This window comes from Vicia villosa, linkage group LG2, assembly GCF_029867415.1.
Source record: "Vicia villosa cultivar HV-30 ecotype Madison, WI linkage group LG2, Vvil1.0, whole genome shotgun sequence".
Taxonomy (NCBI): Eukaryota; Viridiplantae; Streptophyta; class Magnoliopsida; order Fabales; family Fabaceae; genus Vicia; species Vicia villosa.
The window spans coordinates 179,364,368-179,389,434 of NC_081181.1; the positions used below are offsets into that span (position 1 = coordinate 179,364,368).

The 25,067-nt window shown below is 35.2% G+C and overlaps 1 protein-coding gene across 2 annotated transcripts in view; it reads left to right on the forward strand.

The window, feature by feature from the left end:
* Positions 1-2,174: 2,174 nt before the first annotated feature.
* Positions 2,175-25,067, forward strand: part of LOC131653130 (tripeptidyl-peptidase 2-like) — a 29,710-nt gene continuing 6,817 nt past the window's right edge. For both annotated transcript variants that reach the window (XM_058923198.1, XM_058923199.1), the window contains exons 1-32: positions 2,175-2,500; positions 4,095-4,173; positions 4,272-4,345; positions 5,102-5,211; positions 5,314-5,394; positions 6,060-6,146; positions 6,485-6,627; positions 7,634-7,784; positions 7,865-7,987; positions 8,199-8,282; positions 8,378-8,565; positions 8,653-8,827; positions 8,924-9,045; positions 9,143-9,222; positions 10,513-10,571; positions 11,099-11,253; positions 14,893-15,071; positions 15,606-15,718; positions 15,788-15,958; positions 16,435-16,563; positions 16,674-16,774; positions 16,848-16,965; positions 18,189-18,268; positions 18,724-18,796; positions 19,281-19,366; positions 19,456-19,507; positions 19,584-19,718; positions 20,170-20,244; positions 21,034-21,126; positions 21,544-21,639; positions 22,093-22,191; positions 22,801-22,893. In XM_058923198.1, coding sequence (XP_058779181.1) covers positions 2,266-2,500; positions 4,095-4,173; positions 4,272-4,345; positions 5,102-5,211; positions 5,314-5,394; positions 6,060-6,146; positions 6,485-6,627; positions 7,634-7,784; positions 7,865-7,987; positions 8,199-8,282; positions 8,378-8,565; positions 8,653-8,827; positions 8,924-9,045; positions 9,143-9,222; positions 10,513-10,571; positions 11,099-11,253; positions 14,893-15,071; positions 15,606-15,718; positions 15,788-15,958; positions 16,435-16,563; positions 16,674-16,774; positions 16,848-16,965; positions 18,189-18,268; positions 18,724-18,796; positions 19,281-19,366; positions 19,456-19,507; positions 19,584-19,718; positions 20,170-20,244; positions 21,034-21,126; positions 21,544-21,639; positions 22,093-22,191; positions 22,801-22,893 — 3,639 coding nt within the window. In that variant the 5' untranslated portion in view covers positions 2,175-2,265. The remainder of the gene's footprint in view (positions 2,501-4,094; positions 4,174-4,271; positions 4,346-5,101; positions 5,212-5,313; positions 5,395-6,059; positions 6,147-6,484; positions 6,628-7,633; positions 7,785-7,864; positions 7,988-8,198; positions 8,283-8,377; positions 8,566-8,652; positions 8,828-8,923; positions 9,046-9,142; positions 9,223-10,512; positions 10,572-11,098; positions 11,254-14,892; positions 15,072-15,605; positions 15,719-15,787; positions 15,959-16,434; positions 16,564-16,673; positions 16,775-16,847; positions 16,966-18,188; positions 18,269-18,723; positions 18,797-19,280; positions 19,367-19,455; positions 19,508-19,583; positions 19,719-20,169; positions 20,245-21,033; positions 21,127-21,543; positions 21,640-22,092; positions 22,192-22,800; positions 22,894-25,067) is intronic.

The window sequence follows — 25,067 nt, forward strand, 5'->3', positions numbered from 1 at the left end:
TGTTGCAACGGAATCGGATCAGAACCAGTGCTCTTGATGCCAAATGTTGGAACATACAAATCAAATTAAGGTTTCTTTAATGGAGAAAATGATGATTTGAAGAAGATGAAGATTAGAGAATGAAAAGAAAATAATAGAGAGAGAGAGAGTAATTGAGGGTGAGATGGTGAATTGACATTAACCCCAAAATAGGAGCAGTGAGCTCCTTATATAGTACATGTTACAAAACAATTGGAATGAATTAAAGCACCCAAAAACAAAACAGAAAAACAGTTGGGCTTCAGTGTAACCGGTTACGGCAAACAGCGTAACCGTTTACGCAAACGCAACACCTACAATGACTCTGTTTCATGGGTTCGTAACCGGTTACGGTAACAGGCGTAACCGATTACGCCAACTGAAGTGCTAAAAACAGTAGTTTCAACACGAGTCTTACTAAAAATTAAAACTTAAATTACAAATAACATAAAGATAATTATTTATAATAATTAATGTGTCTCTTTCTTGGAATGACATCAAAATAAAACTTTTGCATATATAATATTTTGATTAATAAATAATGGTAACGACCGTTATCAACTTATCATATATAAAGATAACATATCGTGTAGTGTAGGATAGTAATAAGCTATAAATTGAAGTATGGATAACTCATAGATATGTGCGGCATGCGTATTAAAATAATATTGATATGTGGGTGGTACGACAAATCATTACCTTCGTGTGATAATCTGCAATACCTTCGTGTGATAATCTGCAAGCTATTAATAGCACTACTCTAATACTCTCTTTCTCCCATAATTAGTGATCCAGTCACATATTAAAAAAAATATAAAAAATAAGAGAGAATAATAAATCATGTATTGTAAATTCTTAAAGAGAATAATAAATCATGTATTGTAAATTCTTAATCATGTATTGTAAATTGTAAAAATTTAATTAATTAAAAAATAAAATAAAAAAAATTTATTAAAAAATAAAATAAATCATTTATTTTAGGATACTAAATTATAGGGGTGATCAAAACCAAACCAACCCAATAGAAAACCGCAAACCAAATCAAACCAAACCGAAACCGCAAAAAACCGCATTTGGTTCAGATTAGTTTGGGTCAGTTTTTTCAAAACCGCACGGTTCGGTTCGGTTTGCGGTTTGTATTTTGTAAACCGAACCAAACCGAATCAAACCGCACTATGTTACAACCTAAATTTTACTAACTCAAATCCAACTCAAACTTAAACTTATTATACATTAGCATTATGATTACAAACAATTTTATCATCCTTACACATATAATTTCAGTCCCGATCTTCTAAAATCTCTAATAACATTATCGCACCTTCTTTGCTACATACATCTTCCCTCTTCTTCTATAATCTCTACTCTCTTATATTCTTTCTTTTTCACCTTCTCATTTCTATGTAAATGTTCCTGTATTTCAGTTTCGTTTTTATCGCATATCTTCTTCTCTAATCTCTCAACACTTTTTTTCTTTTTCACTTTCACTAATCTTTCGTCTATTCTATTTTTTTTCGTTATAATAATTTTTATATTGTTTTATGCTATTATTTTATGTTTAATATTCCACTTTTGTCTAATTTAATTTTTACATATTAAATGAAAAATTGTTGTCAAAATATGACGAGTTTTGTTGTTATTTGATAGTGTATGAATGTATAAATACAAAATTATGTTATCATCTATATGTGTATGTATGGTTCAATAAAATATTTGTAAAAAAACCGAACCAACCGCACCGAACCAAACCGCATTAGTTTGGTTTGGTTTGGTTTGGATTTTTTTTAAAAGCCAACCGAACCAAACCAAACCGCACTATTTTTTCTCTTGCGGTTCGGATGATTTTTTTCGTCAAAACCGCCCAAACCGCACCGCGAGCACCCCTACTAAATTATTGCAAATTGATCACGGGACGGACGAAAATACTGTATCTTTGTTTTTTAGAAATTTTTTCATTACCACGTCATACTCTTATTTGTGATTCTAAGTTCCAACTCTATAAAAGGACAAACATGTAATTCCACCTCACCCATGTCAACACCACTGGTACTGTCACAGTTAATGCATCGCCACGTCAATTTAAATTACCAAAATAACCTCACTTCTTTCCCAACACATTTCCAAAACCATCAAATTCCCCGCATTACCCTCCTCTCTTACAATTAAAAACAATAACGAAGAGCAAAAATCTTAATCAACTTCAATAACCACCACCACAAACTACACTACTGAATTTTTCTCAAGGCAATGCCTTGCTCTTCATCGACTCCAACTACAACCGGTACCGATAGCAGCAACAACAACAACAAATTCAACAACGAGAAGAAGAATTCAAAAAGCGATGGCTCCTCTCTCCGCGATTTCAAACTGAACGAATCTACCTTTTTAGCTTCACTCATGCCGAAGAAAGAAATCGGAGTAGATCGGTTCCTTGATTCTCACCCTAATTACGATGGTCGTGGTGCTCTCATCGCGATTTTCGGTACTTTTACTACTCAGTTGACTTTCTTTCTCGATTTTAATTTTCGGTTGCTAAGTGTCTCGTGATGAATTTTGAGAACTAAAATTGATATCAATCATGCAAGGTTTAGTGTGTGTAAATTCGTAGTTTGAAATTGAAGCTGTAGGAATGTACTATAATATTCCAAAATGATCTCTGAAATTGTAAAATGTTAATCTCGTAAGTTCCTTTGTTGTGACTGTGATGACATTAAGTTGGTAGTGTCGGTGTGCATGCATTTTTAATTAAGTGAACAATGTCAAAAGTGCATTTGATTATAATTGATTTAGGACATGTTTGGATAAACAACTTATTCCCAACTTATAGCATAAATAAGTGCTTATGAGTAAGCTCACATAAGCTATTTTTATAGCAAAAGATAAAATAAATTTAAATTGTTTTTATATATGTTATAAGTTGTTTTCATTAGCTATTTTGAAGAATTTACAAAATTAGTTCAAAAAATGTATGAAAAGTGTCATAAGCTGTTTTGATTAAATCTATCAAACAGTGTCACGAAACTTATGGAAGTAATCCAAACAGACCCTTAGACATAACTTGATTAACAGTTTACGATTCGAAGGATCATTTTGGAATATTAACTATTTAGGGGACTTGGTTGATATGGTCCTACAGATTCAGGGATCAAATTGAGTATTTACTTTGTATTATGTTATATAATTGAGTTTTAGAGAACGATGTTTTGGTTTATTTAAAATTAATCTAAACGAAATACGAATTTGGTCTTTGTTTGAAAATTAGTTGCATGTTTGTTTTGCCTGAGTAAAGTTGATGGACTATGTGGAAATGTTTTTGTGAATTTTAAAAATATATTTGAAGATGTGCTGGACTAGTTTATTGGAGATTTGTGTTGTTAGAATCGAAGAGCTGAAGAAATGTTATGTTCTTTTGTAATTTTATGTGGTTTGGGTTTAGATGTTAGGATAGAGAGTAGTCCAAAGAGTAGTAATGGGTTTGAAGAGTGAGACCAATTGTATTGAGTGAGACCAATTGTATTGAGTTCGATAATTGGCTGAAAATGGATTGGTTGTGCTAAAGTGAAGTGATTTTAGTGCTTCGGAAAGTTGTTTATGAGGAATGTTAGTTATTTTGTGCAGTGTTGAGATTCACATATTAGGGATTTGTTGCCTCTGAGTCTTTATTTGGATTTGTCCAGTTTCAGAGATGAATATATGTGTGTGCTTGTGCATGCCGAGTACTGCAAATCTGTAATAAGTCCGCATTTTTTACTTCTTTTCTTAGTCTGGATCGTTTTTCTTAACTGTTATTTTTCTAGGCAAGTTTCTTCATTTCTGTTCATTGTCCTCTGTAGATTGTGGAATCATTTATTAACGTTAATTTTGCATATGGATAATTGTGTAAAATTAGTTTAGTTGCACTTTTGATCTGTTCTTTTATTGGATGGGTGTCCATTTAATTTACTGCTACTAAAGTGCTTTTTGGTGTAATAAAGATACTGCTTGTATCCTGAAGTGTTTTTCCGCAGTCGTATATGTTAAGTGGCTTACATTACATATTTGTTCAATCATCAAATCTGGCATCTGCATGTATACAGATTCTGGCATAGACCCGGCTGTTGATGGATTACAGGTTACATCAGATGGGAAACCAAAAATTCTTGATGTCATTGATTGGTAATCAGAAAGCTACTTCAACTCATGTTGAATTTTTAGCTGATAATCCTTTTGAGTTGTACTTGATTTCTAATAATAATACTATACATTTTCTTCAGTACTGGGAGTGGTGATATTGATACCTCAAAGGTTGTGAAGGCTGATGCAGATGGTCGTATTCGCGGGGCATCAGGTTAGTTCTAGGAAATATCAAGTAGACTGTAAATAAAAATCATTTTAGTGACACATTCTTTAATATTCTTAAAATTATGTTTGAGCCTTATTCAACTCACAAAGCCGGTTTGTAAGGTGTGAAATGCCTCCAACTTATAAATACCTTTTCAGGCCTATTGGTCTATCACATGATTCATTGTGGGACTTTTAACAAATATATAGTAGTTCAGTAAAAAAAACAAATATATTGTAAATTGCTTGTAAGGAAACATGTGCAGCTATCGATGACCTAGCTCCTTGTTTTGGGCTGAGTCTAGACAAATATTGTTACTCAAATAGCCCAAATAAGAATGATTATACATTTCAGTAGAATTATATTAAAACTCTGAACAATGAGTGGAAATAATCAACAATTGTGTATGACATACCAACCAGAGAAGACATAGAAGAAAATTTATAACTGTCCTCTAAACTCAATAACAATGAACCAGTGTTCCATTTTTATTTTACAGAATCAGAATACAATAATCTAAAAGAAAAGTTTCTTTCCAGACTGTTTAGTTATTTTTTAAAAGAAAAATTGTTTTCTTTCGGAGACAACAACCAAACAAATAAGCTCTAAAGTTTTCTTCTTTCAATTTAGTACTTGTATTATTTATTTTTTCTTTCTATTTTCCCTTTGAGTGTATTTTTGTTTCTTAGCTTGCACATATCTCCTTACTTTAGAGTTTGTTTCTTCCTTTTTCCCTTGTTGCTCATGAAAAATTATTTACAGGGGCATCTTTGGTTATCAATACTTCATGGAAAAATCCTTCTGGTGAATGGCACGTGGGTTATAAATTGGTTTACGAGCTCTTCACAGAAGAATTGACCTCTCGTTTGAAGGTAGCATTACATTTCTATGAAATATTTTAGTTCTCTCAAGGACTCTTATCTCTGGCTAATAGATTTAATTTCCGTTTTTCTCTCTTAATTTTTTATTGGCAGAAAGAAAGAAAGAAAAAATGGGATGAGAAAAACCAGGAGGAAATTGCAAGGGCTGTAAAACAACTTGATGATTTTGATCAGGTTTCGTTGTAAAATTTGATTGATTCTTAAGTATTCCAGAATATTTGAATCTCAAATTGCATATTATGCACTCATCATCTTTTTCATATTTTATATGTAGTAAGCACCAGATAACACAGGGGCAGGCTGTTCACATGCTATCTTTTTCAGAAAAAAGTTTTTCTTATTGTAGTATATTAACTCATGTCCTATTGTATTTGCATGCATTAATAAATTTTGTTTTTGAGAAAGAAAGAAAATCCTCATTTCGTATTCCTGCATGCTGTATTTGTTGTATTTTTCAGACATTCATTTCGGAAGTACTCATCGGAAGTAGTATTTTATACTCTCTTATGAGCAGAAGAGAGGAAAAGAAGAAAGAATAAAAAATCAAATGGAGCCTATGAATATGAATGTTGTTGAAAAGGGAAAAATATGAGAGACATATGATGGAATCTATTGCATTTGAGTTACACACCCGAAGAGAATACATAGAAAGAGTCATAAATGCATGGATTGTTTTTACTTTATCACTTTTTAAAATTGAATGGCAGATTAAGTTGCGTGTATTATTCCTAATTTTAAATACCATCACGCCTTCTATATTTGACTAGTTGTTTTATTTGCATTTTATTGTATTTGCATCTTCTTATTCCATGTAACTCAAAGCATCATGCCTTTTCTAGGAACACATCAAGGTTGAAGATGGAAAACTTAAGAGGGTTCGTGAAGATCTGCAACATAGGCTTGATCTTCTGAGGAGGCAGTCTGAGGTTGGTGTTGATCACGTCGCATGACTTTGTTGCTCTTTGGTTATTGCCGCCTTTCCGGTCCTTGAAATAGGAAATGAGTAGTTTATTTCAAATTATTTCTCATTATAGAACTCTAAGGATTGGAATGATGACATTGATAGAATGGTCCTTGCTAGGAAATAATGTTGGAAACACCATTTTAATTTCCCTGCAGAAACAATGAAATTCATGTTTTTTTGTCTCTCTGACTCTTATGTTGAACACTCAAACTAAGGCATTTATGCTTGTGTTTGTGCTTTTTTCTCAAATTTTATCAATTGAAATTCCGAACTTTGAAAAGGGAATGCTGTGTGTTCCAGAGTTATGATGATAAAGGACCCATTATAGATGCTGTTGCATGGCATGATGGGGAGGTCTGGAGGGCTGCCCTTGACACACAGAGTCTTGAAGATGATCCGGATTGTGGAATGCTTGCTAATTTTGTGCCTTTAACTAATTATAGGTACACTTACTTTCTTGTTTTAGTTTAGTTTTTATGAATATCTATTTTTATTATATCTTTTGCAGAGAGATATCTCGTGAAATCGGCAACATATTTTCTATCCTCTTAGAATGTGTGGATTGAGCCTAACTATCCCTTATAAACATAACACATATCGTATCTCTAGGCAATGTGAGACTAAATCCACCCTTTCAAACCCAACACAATGAAGGTGTTGGAGGCTGCAATGAAGGCTAGCCAAATTCCGCAATTTAGGCGACTAGGGACGGACCGTAATGAAGGCGGAAATTCCAACACCCCATCACGCTTGGGCCTCAGTGAGGCAGAAGCGTGGACAAGGCGGGAAGCCTAACAAGTGATCTAGGATAGGCATATCATCTAAAGAATTATGGTTTGGGCATATCTCATCTCTACAACCTAACAAAATTTTACTTCGCCTGTTACTACATACAGACCCTGATTTGAAAACCATATCATCCTACTGATTCATAGCATGCTTTCTTGATTTATTTCTATTGCATCGAATGTAAATCAATTGCATTGAATTGGCACCTGAGTGAGCTGTTGTGTTTCTTGAAATATTTATTTCTCTTGAAACAATTCAACACTAACCTTTTTATAGTGTGTACATAATATATATTGAACAAATTTGTTTATTTATTTTATGGCTGTACAATCATATCAAACAGTTTATATGACATTTCACAAACCGTACTTCTCAATATATTTGGTTTCTCTACTCTGCGTGTTTAGATTTCTATACCGCTGTTTATAACTGAATTAAATCACAGATGATGTAATTTCCTTGGAAAGGAACACCTAACTATTTAGCACAAAGAGCTCAGTTATTACCCATATTTTTCCTAATTGAGATGTTCCTGAATTTATATAATTTGCCATTGAAGAAACTGTGTGGTCTAGCTATTGGATCAATCGCCATTTTATTTCTTAGAGTATAGTATAATCATATACATTTAATGCTAACTATGACAGCCTTTTATTTCAGGATTGAGAGGAAATATGGTGTCTTCAGCAAATTAGATGCTTGCACATTTGTTGTTAATGTCTATGATAATGGGAATGTTTTAAGTGTTGTAACAGACTGTTCTCCCCATGCCACCCATGTTGCTGGTATATCTGCTGCTTTCCACCCAAAGGTACTGATATGTAATTTGATCTGTATATTGAAATTCTTATGAGGGATAGTATACCTATAGATACATGATTTTGTTTTTAGGAGCCTTTGTTGAATGGAGTTGCACCTGGCGCACAATTAATATCTTGTAAAATTGGGGATGCCCGCTTAGGTTCAATGGAGACAGGAACTGGTTTGATTCGGGCACTGATAGCTGCCGTGGAGGTGCATAAAATGTTTCTTTTTTCTCTTCAGCTGATTATACTGGATATTCCCATTGGTGATATATTATTTTTCCTTTTATATCCATGTTTGTCGAACTTCGTTAATGTATGGTATGAGTAAGTAAGACTTATAGGAATGACCATTCCACGATTCTTTTTCGGCATAACTGCGATCTCATTAATATGAGTTATTCCACGTTTTTTTTTTTCAGCATAAATGCGATCTCATTAATATGAGTTATGGTGAAGCAACTTTACTGCCCAACTATGGACGCTTTGTTGACCTTGTGAATGAGGTATTTTCTTGAGTTTTGATTTTAACTGAACTTATATCTTTTCTTTTCCATTTTCTATTTTCTAATTATAAAGGCTTTGGTTGTTTTACATCTAGGCGGTGAACAAGCATCGTCTGATATTTGTGAGCAGTGCTGGTAATAGTGGTCCAGGATTGAGCACAGTTGGTGCACCTGGTGGTACATCTTCGAGTATCATCGGTGTCGGTGCATATGTTTCTCCTGCTATGGCTGCTGGTGCTCATTGTGTTGTTGAACCTCCTTCAGAAGGGCTTGAATACACTTGGTATATTTGTTTTAAACAACCTATCCTGAATTTTTTTAATTCTGATTTTGCATTGTTATTATTGCATGATTGATTGGATTATTACAGGTCTAGCCGTGGGCCAACGGCTGATGGAGACCTTGGTGTCTGTATAAGTGCTCCTGGTGGTGCTGTTGCTCCTGTTCCTAAGTGGACTCTTCAACGGCGCATGCTCATGAACGGGACATCAATGGCATCACCATCAGCCTGTGGAGGAACTGCATTGCTTATAAGTGCAATGAAGGTTTTCAGTTGCATTTCTTTTGTAGTTTGTTTTATTTGATTGGTACTACTGTACTCGCATATGCATGATTTTCTGATGTGTATGATCCCCATGCAGGCTGAGGGAATTTCTGTGAGTCCATATAGTGTGAGGAAGGCTCTTGAGAATACCTCAGTTCCCATAGGTGATTTGCCTGAAGATAAATTATCCACTGGACAAGGGCTTATGCAAGTTGACAAGTTAGATGATTTACTCATTCTTTACATTCACAGAAATTTAGTATAAATGAAAATTTTGTAAGATTTGTATTGACTTAAATCATATACTCTCCGACAGGGCTTTTGAATATATACAAAAGTGTCAAAACTTTCCATGTGTTCAGTATCAGATAAATGTCAATCAATCTGGAAAAACAAGTGAGTTTACATTCTAGTATTCTACCATGGATATTTCACCTTTCCTTATATTTGTAATGTTTGAAAGTGCATGTTAGTAATAAATTTGAGATACCGAGATTCAGAATAATTCACTCTCCTTCCCCTAATAACTTAATTATTTTGGGACACATGTTATCCGAGGCTCTATATTCACGCGGTCTTGAGTTTAATTCGCATTCTTCCAATAAAAAAAATCAAATTTCAGCACAAGGTAGGTTGGTCCTTTGTGCATTGCCCATGCTTCTAGCCCAAAAGGCTCTTTCACGAGAGGCGGAAATGACCTAGCGGAAACGCTATTTTTGAGTAAAAATAAATTCCAACGAAATTTATAGATACTCAAAAATAGAAAAATACACAAAATTAAAGGGACAATCATTCTTAGTAGTTTATAATCAACTTTGTTATTTCCCATAAAAGAAGTGATGGATGGTCGGACTGGGCAACCCCTTTTTGGAGTTGAATTCAGGTCTGGAGAGCTAGGTTTCATCTCTTCATAGTTGGTCCATCGCAAACTTGCAACAATGAATGTTTAATAGTTCAGGGTTTTGTTTATGGTGGGAGCTATCTGGGTGAGGCTCAACATAGTATTATTGGTTTCCTCTGCAGATGGGTTGATGTTATGGAGTCGAGTGCTACAGCTGTGAGATTAATCTTTTGTGCACTACAGAGTTTTTCCATTAAACTGTTGCATTTTATGTTCTTTTTAGAAACATTGCAACCACTGTTGTAATGGGAATGTTCGGGCATAAATTAACATTATGTTTAGATTCATTCAAGTGCCTCAAAATCCCGATTCTATGTTAGAGTCTGTGAGTCAATGTGATTCTATTTGAATTTATGGAGTACAATTTTGATAGTCCGGTTACTTGTTTTAAAAATACCAAGAACTGTGGACTTGTACAATTGTGTTAACTCAAGGGTTTGACAGCCATGCTTTATATGCAAAGCGTGTTCCAACCCATTTGACAGGATTAAGAAAGAAATTTTTAAACCTCCTTAAGTATTTCTATATAGGTTCAAGTTCAAACAAGTATGTTTGTGAAGGTTGGATGGCTTACAAAATAGTAGTAGTATTAGTATACTTCCGAGGAAGTCATGATTATTTTTATCGTTGAATAGTTGCTGTATTGCCTAAGTAATCTATGATCAGCTGACTTGTGCAACTAAGGCTAGAAAGCAATATAATATTGAAATTTACATGTTTCTAAGAGCAAGCGTTTGAAATTGGCATTGGCAAACTTACGTCCTTTATATGATTGCTGATGGCAGGTCCTACATCACGAGGCATCTACCTGAGGGAGCCTAGTGCTTGCCGACAGACTACTGAGGTGATATCTCATTCATAAATTTGGCGTGCCTCACAGTGGTGATGATTATTGAGTCAGGAGTTTTAAAACTTGTAAATGATTAATTAAGTGAGAAAGCTAATTACTAATATCTTGTATCCAATCTTGGTTAACCCAACCCATACAGGGGTCAAATCAAATGATGACTAATTAAAGACTAGATAATTCTAAACTAATTTACATTCCTTGCTAAGATATTGATGAATGAACACCAACAAAAAGTTATGCTGTTAAATATTGATGAGGAGTTATATGATGAAATTTGATATAGAAGTTGGGAAATAGTCAGAGAAAATGGGAAGGGTTGTAGTGTGAAACACATTGAATCTGGTGCTCACTTCCATCTAATTTAAACAAAAGAGTAGAAAATAGTGGATTGTTGTATTATACTTCTGCTTTACAACCTTATGTAATTATATTCACTTTAAATGCCTTTTCTGGCTGCTTCTGTTTTATCTATATTACTCACAGCCACTAGCTTTCTAAATTGTGCTTGTACTTATTCATAGTGGATAGTGAAAGTTAATCCAAAGTTTCATGAAGATGCCAGCAACTTTGAGGAAAAGATTCCTTTTGAGGAATGCATTGAGTTATATTCTACTGAAAAGACTGTTGTGAAGACCCCAGACTATCTCTTGCTCACTCATAATGGTCGTAACTTCAAGTTAGTTTACGTTTCTTTACCACTTTATTTTCATGCTTATATATTGCCATAAACAAAATAGTAATAATCAATATCTTTCCTAGGATCGGGAAAGGGAGTCAAGATCTTGTATCACATAATGGTTAAATATGCTTTTTATCCATATAAATATTGCCATAAACAAGATAGTAAAAATTAATATTTTACTTGAGATCAGGAAGGGGAATCAAGACTTTGTATCACATAATGCTTAAATATGTTTTTTCGTCCCTATAAATATATTAATTTTTGCCTAGTCTCTACAAATTTTTCCTTACCACTTTCGTCCTCCACGTATTATGTTATCAATTTTAGTTCTCGCATTTAAATGTGACGCATGTCTAACGGTGGTTCATAGGGAAAGTGCCACATGGCATTTTTGGATGATGCGGCATTTCTAAGACCTTGAAATACTATAATTTAACATTTTAATCATTAAACCTTAATTTGGACTAATGAAAAAATTAATAAACATTAAATATAAATTAAAGATTAAATGATTATGTTAATGATATTTTAAGGTCTCAAAATTGTCACCTCCATACAAAAAGTCACATAGACTTCCGATAGATAGGTGTTACTATAGTTAAAAGTGAGAACTAAAATTAGAAATAGAAAATATGCTATGAATGAAAGTTTGAATGGAATTTTTGTTGGGACAAAAGAAGCTAATATATTTTTAGGGGCGAAAAACTTATTTAAACCTAAAATATTAATTCAAGTAAAAATATAGATACTTATTTTATTAGTGATTATGAAAAAATATTTTTTCTCTTCAAGAGAATAGGCCAGACAACAGGTCTGTTCTCAAATCATAAACAAGCAAAATTTGTATTCCGGAAGGTAAAAAATATGAGCTATCCGTAACTGTTGAGTGTCGATTGATTATTTGTATCCCACAATCAGTTACTGTTGACAACAATTGATCTTGAGGCTCTCGAGCTTCATGTACTGAATTCTCAATACCAGCGGTATGATCAGCACAAGACCAACCTTCTGTTTCCTAATGAGAGTTTCTATCATTGATACTATAGGAGAACTGCAACGTAGCAGTGCTTGTCGAAACAGAATTTGCAAGCAAAGGAGGCATTGTATATTGACACGGTACTGGTGCTGCACTGTCCAGATCTTGAGTTTTGCAGTAGGAGTGATAGCGATTGCAGAGCAATGATGTGAGTATTAGAAAAGTAGAAGCTAAGCATAGAGATGAGAGAGTTTGTTATTAATTGTAACTGTTTTCATTAAGCTGTAAGAGATTACAATGTGATGTATATATAGCATTGGTAGTGATTGACACCTGTCACTACACAACTGCCAGCTCAGCTTATCTATATCTATTCTAATCTATAATACAAATTGATGTGTAAGCATTTACACTATTATCTTCCCTTCAAACCGAGCCTCCTGTTCCAGGCAGCCCTGTTGGAATGGAGCTCTTATCAACAACTCTTAAGTGACTTTTGAGATCAAGAAACCTGAGAGCACTAAGAGGTTTGGTTAGAATGTCTGCACTCTGGAATTCAGCAGAGATGTGTTTAACAGAGAAAGTTTTATTAAGGACTTTTTCCCTAAGAAAAAAGATATCCAGCTCCATGTGTTTTGTCTTGGCATGAAGCACAGGATTGTGAGAGAGAGCCACTGTACTAAGATTATCACAGTATAGAACAGGACTAGTAGTAGGAACTCTTAATTCAGTGAGGAGGGACTGCACCCAGAGAACTTCAGAGGCTGTACTAGCAAGGCTCCTGTACTCTGCCTCTGTACTAGATCTGGCCACTAGAGTCTGTTTCTTTGACCACCAGGAAATGAGATTGGGACCCAGATATATGCAGGACCCCGAAGTAGATTTTCTGTCATCAGGGTCAGAACCCCAGTCAGCATCAGAAAAAGCTGTAATGGGAAGAGGTTTGAGAGGGTTAGCAGGTAAGAAGTGCAAGCCATGATGCAAGGTACCCCTGAGATACCTTAAAATGCGCTTAACTGCTATCCAATGACTCTGCATAGGCTGGGACAGAAACTGGCAAGCTTTGTTTACTGAAAAACTGATTTCTGGCCTAGTAATAGTAGCATACTGCAGAGCCCCTACTACAGACCTGTAGTAAGTGGGATCTGGAAGAAAATCTGAGCCAACTTTGGTAAGTTTTAGATTAGAAACCATGGGAGTAGGAAGACTTTTAGCTTCACTCATGTTAGTCTTGACCAGTAAGTCCTTAATGTACTTAGCCTGAGAAAGGAAGAGAGTTCCATTGGCTAAATGAGACACTTCAATGCCAAGGAAGTAATGCAGAGTGCCTAGTTGTTTGAGTGAGAATTGAGCATGTAATTTATCAACTAGCTGTTGAATGTGAGTGGAAGAAGTGCCTGTGACTATTATGTCATCAACATAGACCAACATAAAAATAGTATAGGCTGGAGTGATAAGTGTGAATAAAGAGGGATCACACTTGCTGGTGGTAAAGCCAAAGTTATGCAGAGCTGCTGTTAGCCTATCAAACCAAGCCCTAGGTGCCTGCTTCAAGCCATAAATGGCTTTGTTCAACTTGCACACTAGAGAGCCATCTGAAGAAGTGAACCCAGGAGGTTGCTGCATGTACACTTCTTCTGTCAGAATGCCATTCAAGAAAGCATTATTGACATCTAGTTGAATGAGGGGCCACTTTTTGGAGATGGCAAGAGTGAGTATGACTCTTACAGTTACAGGCTTAACTACAGGAGAAAAGGTTTCCTGAAAGTCAAAGCCATGAACCTGGTGAAAACCCTTAGCTACCAACCAGGCTCTGATACCATATTAGAAAAGTAGAAGCTAAGCATAGAGATGAGAGAGTTTGTTATTAATTGTAACTGTTTTCATTAAGCTGTAAGAGATTACAATGTGATGTATATATAGCATTGGTAGTGATTGACACCTGTCACTACACAACTGCCAGCTCAGCTTATCTATATCTATTCTAATCTATAATACAAATTGATGTGTAAGCATTTACACTATTAGTGAGAAGATGGATTCTCCGATTGCGGTGGCTGAAATTTGTGCAATTCATCTGGTACTGGAGAATAAGAAGGGTACTGGAGAATAAGGAGGAATAAGATTGGAAGCCATAATTAAGCTTCATTGGCTCTAGATACCATGAAAGTATCTGGTCTAGGTTTTGTAGATTGAAATTATGGTTCTGTTCTAATTACGAGACTGAGATATAGAACTCAGGTATTTTTAGTACAAGGTAGTTACATAAGAGATTAGTTATGGGATGTTTACAACCGTTGACAGCTTTATGCACATAATAGGGTAAAACAAAGTACTGCTGCAGAAGCTATGTAAAGTATATACACACATTTACCGCACAAAGTTAATATCACATGAGTAATTAATTCTTTTAGGAAAACAGACCAAATTAACCCATCAGAAGTCCAATCAAAATCATTGCTAAATCACTCAAGGGGAACTAATTTCCGCAATTCTAAAAACGAAATATATTCATTATGACATCATCCATGAGGGTGAGTTCACTTGACAGAAATAAAACAAAATAAGTGTGTCTATTGCTATTGAGTTTATGTTAGATGATTTTCTTTGTAGTTTGGTTTTTTAATGACCTACAAATTGTTTTCTTATTCTCTCAGTGTAGTTGTGGATCCTTCCAATCTAAGTGATGGTCTTCACTACTATGAAGTCTATGGTATTGACTGCAAAGCGCCATGGCGTGGTCCTATTTTCAGAATTCCTATTACCATAACAAAGGCCAAGGCTGTAACTAACCAGTCTCTACAAATTTCATTTTCAAATATGTTATTCCAGCCAGGTTTGCATTTGTCTATGAAGTTGATCTCCTACTTTCTGCTGTCCTACTGCTTAAATTTAAACTGGGCCTACTTTAAATGCATTCCAGCCAAAACACTTGAGCTGCTTCGTAGGGGACCTTTTCGTTTCTCCCATACAGCTAATGTTTGAAATTTGTCTTAAATTATTTATGAAATTACATTCACAATGCAGGTATAGTACCTCTGTTATCCAGTCCTGTTAGAATATATGAATATAATATTCGTTCACATTTTTACATCATAAATTATTTTAGATAATCTCTTAAGGTTAGCTTTCATATTTCCTTAGATATAACTACAACCCAATGCTTACTCTATATTTGTGTGTGTGGATGCTTCCAATTTATTAGCTAGTCTGTCTATTATAAAAACACTATTCATGTTAGAGTGAGTGCAAATATTTACAAGTGTTCCTATACATACGGCCAGTCATAGTTATCCAAGTCCAATCAGGCAAGTGCACGATACAGAGACCAACACTTTAAGTTAATTCTTTATATTTTTTGTTTTATTAGGGCATATAGAAAGGAGATATATAGAAGTGCCACATGGTGCATCTTGGGCTGATGTAACAATGAAAACGTCAGGGTGTGACATACCTCGAAAGTTTTTTGTGGATGCTGTTCAGGTAAAATTTGCAGCTTGAAAGTTTTGTTTGATTGTGTAGGGTTCTTTTTCACATGCTTTCTATGTCCAGATGTGCCCATTGCAAAGACCTCTGAAATGGGAAAAGGTGATAACTTTTGCTTCTTCGGGTGCCAAAAACTTTACCTTTAAGGTAGTAAGTGGTCAGACATTGGAACTAGTCATTGCTCAGTTTTGGTCAAGTGGCATAGGGAGTCATGAAGCTGCCAGTATGAATTTTGAGGTAACAGAATTACTATTTAAGATAAACTTATTTCCTCGCCTGATATTGGATAGACTTTGGTGTTTCTTATATAAACTGAAAAATGTTCCTAAATTTTGATTTTGAATTGATAGGTCTATGATGATTGTTCTTATAACTTTCAGTAGTTTATCCCGATGATTATCTTAATTCCCTACATTACCCTAGTTTGCTTGAATGATATGATTATGGTTAATAATTTGTTATATTTCAACTATATTACACTTCAAGGAAATGACATGTTGACATGAATAGACTTTTAAGGCCATTTACAGGCTTTTGTCCTTCCCTTAGTCCATATAGATGTTTGTGGCTTCTGAATATGGAATCATAGGATAGTCTTCCGTGGAGGGATTCTCAGTCTCTTGCATGTATGATCTCTGTTAAAAAGCAGAGATGTGATTTGTGTTATTTTCATTCCTCACTGAAGATACTTTGGTGTTATTATGGAATTTCAGGTTGTTTTTCATGGGATAAAAATTAATCATGAAGAACTTATACTTGATGGAAGTGAAGCACCGGTCAGAATTGATGCTGAAACATTAGTGGTATCCGAGGAACTTGCTCCAGTGGCTATTCTAAACAAGGTTATATTTTGAAAGCTTGAATACTTTTCATTCTGTGCTATTCCATTATGCTGGTGACATGGGATATCAATGAGTTTAACATGTTCCTTTTATATGTACAAAACATGCAGATTAGGGTTCCTTATCGACCAATAGACTCTAAGATTTGTGCACTCTCAGCAGAACGTGATAAACTTCCATCTGGAAAACAGATACTGGCGCTGACTTTAACGTGAGTTTTGTATTTACTATGTCGTGTCTGTGGATCATTTAGACGGTCTTTTCTCATTAATCTGATATTACAGCTACAAGGTCAAATTGGAAGACGGAGCTGAAGTAAAACCTCACATACCATTGCTAAATGACCGGATATATGACACAAAATTTGAGTCTCAATTTTATATGATTTCTGACTCCAACAAGGTATGTTCATATTTAATTTCCTTCTATTCTGAAAATGTATGGGATGGTTTCCATTTTAGAAATTTTTATAATTAGATGAATAATAAATTGCATGCAAGTCATGCTCATACTTAGGCATGCCGATTTTTATATTTCTTAGTATGCCATATTTCTAGTTGACTAACTAAAGATCTGCTAATGCTGTGGAAAGGCAGGAATTACAAATTTACTAGTGGAATATACAACCTACCTATTGGGTCATAGTGTGTGTGGCAATCAATAATAGATATGACTTTGTTTTTATTTGCTCAATAATATTATTTTTACATGCAGGTTTTCTTTATTCCATCATGTTTTGTATTTTGGTAAATTCATTTGTGAAATTGTGAGACCTAAATTTTTTCAACACATCAAGGGATATAGGGCTGGTGTGCAGATAACATGGATGGCCCAATATCAAATCTAGAATAGACTCCAATACCATCTGAGAGTTTAGCATCGAGTCTGACTCAATCCCAAAAGCTAGCTCACGGGGTGAGGGGAGCCTCCCATTAATAACTGTTCAATATGCTTGGATCTTAACCCCAAAAGCTAACTCAAAGGGTGAGGTTGTCCTTACATATTTATACATTCAACAGCCCGAGAACTTAAGCAATGTGAGACTTCAAACAAACTCGAACAACACAAATATCAACTTCAACACCCACCCTCACGCCTAGGGTGGGTCTTAACCCGGTTCTGATACCATCTTAGAGTTTGACCTAACTCATCCTTACAAAACTGACTCGTAAGGTGAGGGGTATCACTCTATATAAACTCTACCGGCTTGTAAGGTGAGTGGTGCTGCACTATATAAACTCTCTCACGCCCAACTCTCTTTTGGGCTTGGTGCGTGGATAATAACGGCGGACGACCCATGGTGTGATCAATGGCTCTGATACCATCCTAGATATGCTTGAATCTCAACCCCAAAAGCTAGCTCAAAGGGCGAGGTTGTCCTCACATATTTATACATTCAACAGGCCGGGAACCTAAGCAATGTGGGACTTCAAACAAACTCCAACAACACAAATACCAAGTTACCAACTTCAACAATAACCATATTTAGACCATATCTATGTCCAACATAAGACTCTTTTTGACAATGAATTTCTTTCTATGATTCCAACATGTTTTGTATTTTGGTGGCCTTGTTTGCTTCATACGTTGATATCTCTTTTATTTTTTCACTATTCTGATAATAGCGCGTGTATTCAAGTGGAGATGCCTATCCAAGCTCTTCAAATCTTCCCAAGGGAGAATATAATTTGCAGCTCTATTTGAGGTATATATCATTTATGAGTGCACATACTTGTTTGTTCCTACTGGAGCTTTCTGTAGACCTAATGACAGTTATTAACTTCAAACTTGTATATTTTGAAAAATTGTTTGAATTCCATAGGGTAGTGGTTAACTCCTAGTTTGGTTTAGAGGACTCGAAAGCTTGTTTTGTTTATCAATACCTGCAATAAGAAGTTGGCATATGTATTGCAAGGGGAATATTTGTAGGTTTATAAATTTTTTTGTATATTTTGAAAAATTGTTTGAATTCCATGGGGGTAGTGGTTAACTCCTAGTTTGGTTTAGAGGACTCAAAAGCTTGTTTTATTTATCAATACCTGCAATAAGAAGTTGGCATATATATTGCAAGTGGAATATTTGTAGGTTTATAAAAAACTTACACATAAAGGAAGGCGTGCATTCAACTTATTTACATTTACAATAATTTATTTGTCTCAGGCATGACAATGTGCAAGTTTTGGAAAAGATGAGGCATTTGGTGTTGTTCCTTGAGAAAAATTTGGAGGAGAAGGTAATTTATTGTTCAATTTGACGTCTCTCTCAAATGGTCAATTGCTGCTGATCTCTACTGCTGTTTAAAGTTTTTGAGATGAGATTATGCAAGTTATATTACTCTTGATAAAGTTGGGATCACCTGATACATAATAAAACATATATAAGACACTCCTTTCATTTGATCTGCCACCCCACACAATTTTTTAAAGAAAAAGGTGAACCTTTCCCAGGATCTGTATTGTCTACAAAGATTCAATGATGCTGTTCGGTTAGATGTGTCAAAATTGGTGAATCTTTTCCAGTAGTTCTGAAGTATTGTAATTCTGCCATCAATTTATTCTCCTATTTAAAATAATTTGTACTCTTGAGTTAGACATGCCTCCATCCAATAGTACTTCAGTAAACTGTAACGGTTGCATTTATGTTAGTAAAATTTGGATTATATACATTCTTCTATTAATACTTTAATTATTTACTACATATTAAAATTTTGTTTCCAGGATGTTATTCGGTTAAATTTTTTCTCTCAACCTGATGGCCCACTGTTGGGAAATGGTTCCTTTAAGTCCTCATTATTAATTCCAGGGTACGTTAGTAGGTTTATAGTCCCAATTTATTAAGTATTAAATGTTTTCTTATGATGCGGTATTGACTTTTTTTGGTATTTATTCATAGTATAAAAGAAGGATTATATCTTGGTCCTCCGCAAAAAGAAAAACTTCCCAAGGTATATTGTTTTCTGTTGTTAACTTTTTAGATATAACCGCTGTTAGTACATAATGGTATTTATAATATTTCTGCAGAATTCTCAACAAGGATCTGTATTGGTTGGGGCCATTTCATATGGGAAACTATCATTTGCTGATCAGGGGGAGAAAAAAAATCCCGAAAAGCACCCTGCTTCATATCGAATTTCATATGTAGTTCCTCCAAATAAGGTCACCTTCTGTCTTATAAAGATATCTCCCTTTGTATAACTCTTATACTTTGTAATAATTGTGTGGTTAGTTTCAACATGCATCGGGCTGTGGTTGAATCTACTTTCATGTTGACCTTGATTAATGTCTATTAAAGGAATTGCCTAAATCAAGCTCATGAGAGCTTGTATAGACTCTACCATAACACATAAGGTCCTTTGTAGCTAACTCAAGCTCATGAGAGCTTGCATAGACTCTACCGTAGCATATAAGATCCCTTGTAACTGACTGTCATTCAGATATCACCTACTAACCTACTAGAACAGTCTATAAATAGATTGTTCTCTGTACTAAGTAACATAAAATCTATACAAAAAATTTGTGAGCAAGATTTATGAAATCTGCGCAGTTTGTATAATTCTAACATGTGACCTTGATTATTGTCTAATTTAAGTTTTTCTTCTGTTGAAAGGTTGATGAGGATGACAAAGGAAAAGGTTCTTCCTTATCTACCAAAAAGACTGTTTCTGAACGTATAAAAGAAGAGGTATATTAGTCATCTTACTTAAGTAAAAGAGCTCCCCTGGTGTTTTGTATCCTAGTGTCTGCTTCACGTGTGGTTAAATATAAACTCTTTCTGTATTTTCTTCTTAAAAATTACATTGTTATCCATATTTTGAAATGTTTTATACTAAAAAACTGTGTTGCATGAATATTGATTGAATGACCGTGAACTAGGATAACTCAAGATTATTATGTAGTTTAGATATAAAATATGCCAGGAATACTTATACTGAATTTGTGTTTTCATTGAAGTATCTCTTAGTTCAACTCAATGCCAGTATATATACCATTTTCTATTTGTTGGTTCTGTTATTTAAAACTGGCAACTTGTATCTTCCATTGTCTTATATTAATTTATATATTATATAGGTTATTTTCTGAAAAGTTTAATTTGTTGAGTAATTCTATTAATGAACAAATATTGATTGTTTTAAGTGGATGGTATTTTTATTTCCTTTATTGATAAAGTGATGAGTGGATTTTTGTCTTTAACAGTTAAGCTATTTTTGATGAGTATAAAAAAAGACTGACTATTAAAGGCATAAAAAATACACATCACTTTACCAATCAAGAAAAAAAAAGTTGTGTATAGTTAAGCTGAACATGCATGTATAGTATTAGATTTATGAATGAAATGATTGTAAATATCTTGTATATTTTAATTATGCCTTGAGTTTGTCATCATAATGTAGTTTTATTCTATAACTCACATTTTAGGATGATGAACTTCAGTTATCTTAGCTCTTCAATTTTATCTTGAATTGTCCATCAGGTAAGGGATGCAAAAATAAAAGTTCTAGGAAGCCTAAAACAGGAAAGTGATCAAGAGCGCTTGGACTGGGAAGAGCTAGCTGCATCCTTAAAAGTCAGTAAAGAGAGCTTATCTGTAGTTGTAGATAATTAATTGCCTTTGCCTTCATTTGTCTCTCTTTTAAATTTTGTGTTCAAATTAATATTGCAAAAGCTATCATATAATTTCAGCAGAGAAAGCACTTCTTAAATAGGTGAATTACACATAATATCTATTCCTTAGATTAAGGATTGGTAAGATAAAAAATAAAGAGGGAAATAAAGAAAATAAAATATTGATCCTAGTATAAATTGCAAATATCATAGTAATAGGAAAGGAGATAAGGGAAAATTTGTTTCATTAGGTCTGTACTATCTTCTTCGCTATTTAATATTTTTTCTTTTACAAGACTATTGCCTTTTGGTTTTGATGTTTTTCTAAATTTTGATAAGTGCAATCTGTTGTCTATTCTAATGCTATGTTTCCTTGCAGTTGGAATATCCAAAGTACACTCTGTTGCTTGCAAAGATTTTGGAAGGTTTAGTTTCTAGGAATAATATCAAAGATAAAATCCATCATGATGAGGAGGTACAAATTTTCTGTACCAAACAATTAACATGAATTGTTCCCCCACCCCCTTTCTTCCCTCATCTTTCTGATTCACCTCCCCCCCCTCCCCCCTTACACTATATTTTGTATTTATCCCATGTCTTGAAAACTTGAATGCGGTCTCTGGAGTTCTCGGGTTCCACTTTTAGATTCTGCTTTTTTATCACCCAGAAGTTGAAAATCATGTATTCAATAGTTTCCTATAATTTAGTATAATCCCATCTTATGGAATATATATGAGTATCAGCTAAATTATAATCATTATTGGAGTAAGACAGCATAAATTTCCCTCTCGCGTCACCTTTAGAGCTAATCCTTGCTACCTCAGTAATCTTATAATTAGTAATCAATCATACGAGGCCTAAAAGATTTTCTTGTAGAAGTTTGTATTGGTGTGTGTATAACTCTGGATGATGTGATTACACTGTGTAGGTGATTGATGCAGCAAATGATGTGATTGACAGTATTGACAGGGAAGAGTTAGCTAAATTTTTTGCACTAAAAAATGATCCAGAAGATGATGAAGCAGAGGTTCTCATTCTTGTCCCGATACGCTTTTGTTATTGCTTGAGTTAATTCTATTACAACATTTCTGGTTATCAATGTCAACATTCATTAAGTATGAATTTGGAGTTACTAATTTTAATTTTGACATACTATATCCAGTCAGTGGGCATCTGTGAGGGTGTATCCTTATTCACATAATTTCTCTTCATTATTTCTTCATAACTTTCAAGTCTTATTGTACATATCCTATATAATAAAAGGGAGGGAGTCATCACTCTTGGGAGTGATAATATTTCTTGCGAGACTCTTTCTCTATAAGACACATGGTGCCATTAACATGCTCAAATTAATTCCCTTGGAATTCCTGTTGAGGAATTCATCACTCTCGGGATTGGTAATATTTCTTGCGAGACTCTTTCTCTGTAAGACACATGATGCCATTAGCTAAGTACTTCTAAAATTAATTCCCCTGGAAATCTGGAATTCTTGTTTGTCTCCAAGATCCTGTGGTTCCCTATGCTTCATAAAGTTTTATTGTTTCCCAAAGCTATAACAATTAACAATCGCTATTATCACTACCAACTTAGATATTTGAAATATGCTGGTATTAATAATCTTTTAATTTCACTGCAGAATACCAGGAAAAAGTTTGAGTCTACCCGAGACCAGTTAGCACAGGCACTGTACGAAAAGGGGCTCGCCTTAGCAGAGATTGAATCTTTAAAGGTTAGAGCTTTTATTCTTATTCTGATCATCATTTTAGCAATTTTTGTATATTTCCCTTATAATATGATTACAGGCTAAACAATATGAAGAACCAGGCTGTTCATATTTATTAGAGTATTAGCTTAAGCATTAGAGCCAGTCAGTATGTTACTGACAGCTGGCAGTTAGTTTATGTAGTTACAGGCTACTACAGGTCACAACTTGTAGTATATAAACAAGTTGTGATACCTTGATGTAACTAACTTTTCACAATTGAAAATCAGTTACAACTGAATGAAAGTTCAACTATTCTCTATTTCTATTATGGTATCAGTTTAGCTTCTCCGATCCATGGACTCACAGCCAGGATCTCCCTCTTCCGCTCAAGTTACGTCTCCGGCGACGCCGTCTGCGGCGGTGATGGACGAATCGCGCCGTCTTCAGTTTGCGCTGAAGATCGCATACAAACTCGATGACAAAAACTTCCACCTATGGCGTCAGCAAGTGGAGCCTTACATCAACGCACATAATCTCACAGATCTTGTGGTTTGTGCGCGTGTTCCTCCCAAATTTCTCTCCGATGCCGATCGTCTCCAAGGTATCGTCAATCCTCTCTACTCTTCGTGGCTTCAGAAAGATCAGCTACTCTTGTCGTGGTTGCAATCGACACTCTCTAGCGAAATCATGTCTCGCGTCATTGGATGTGTTCATTCTCATCAACTTTGGGATCGGTTGTTCAACTACTTCCAAAAGCAGACTCGTGCACGAGCAAGACAACTTCGCATTGAACTTCGCTCTGCTTCTCTGGATTCGCAGTCAATTTCTGATTATCTGCTTCAGATCCGTCAAACTGTTGATGCTTTAGCTTCTATTGGTGATCCTGTTCCGTCTACGCATCACATTGATGTTATCCTTGAAGGATTACCGAGTGAGTATGCTTCAGTTGTGTCTGTTGTAGAGAGCAAGTTTGGAGATATGGATCTAGATGAAGTTGAGATCCTTCTCATTGCTCATGAATTGAGGTTGAACAAGTTCAAGAAAACCTCTGTTCCAGATCTGGCATCATTGAATCTCACTCAAGCTGCATCTCAACCTCCAGCTTCTGAAACTCCTCCGGTTAGTGCTGTAGAATCCACTCCCTCTGTCCCTGCTTCTCCTTCTCCTGAGCCTGATTATGCTTCCTTCAGAGGTGGAAGGTCCTATAGAGGTGGCAGAGGTGGTAGAGGTAGAGGAGGCAGAAGTTCTGGTGTTCAGTGTCAAGTCTGTTCCAAAGTTGGTCACACAGCCTTGAACTGTTGGCATAGGTATAATCAACAATTTCAGCCTCAAGTTGCCTATGCTAGCACTCCTTTTGCACCAGTGCAGTGGACTCCTCCTCAGGTTGCTTATGCTCAAATTCCTGCAAATGTTTGGACCAGGCCTACTGCCAGTGCTACACCACAAGCCAGACCTGCTATTACATTGACTCCTAGTGCATTTATTGCCAATGCTGCTCAACCTCAGGCTGCTGCCACCTGGTATCCTGACTCAGGTGCCTCTTTTCATGTCACTAATGATGCCAACAATCTCCAACAACACACTCCCTTTGAAGGCCATGACCAAATCTTTATAGGAAATGGTCAAGGTCTGCATATCAATTCAGCTGGCTCTAGTCAGTTTCTCTCTACTTGTCAACCTCACACACCTCTCACACTTAAAAATCTTCTTCATGTTCCCTCAATAACCAAAAATCTCATCAGTGTTAGTCAATTTTGTAAGGATAATCAAGTCTATTTTCTGTTTACTGCTGACACATGTCTTGTTAAATCACAGGTGTCTAATGCTGTTCTTCTGGTTGGTAGAGTTGGCTCTGATGGCCTCTATGAGTTTCCTCCCTTTGCTGTCTCCAAGCCTGCTCAGTTTCCTGTCAGTTCCAGACCTCCTTCTTCCTTAGTTAGTACTAATAAAGTAGTGCCTAGTGTTCAGGCCACTACTATTTCCCCTTCCCTATCCAATGTATGGCACCTAAGGCTAGGCCACCCTAATTCTCATGTGTTGAAACTTGTACTACAAAGTTGTAATCTGTCTTATTCTAATAAAAATCTTGATGCCTTTTGTTCTGCTTGTTGTGTTGGTAAAGCCCATAGATTACACTCTCCTTTGTCTCACACTACCTATCACTCTCCTCTTGAACTTGTGTATTGTGATCTTTGGGG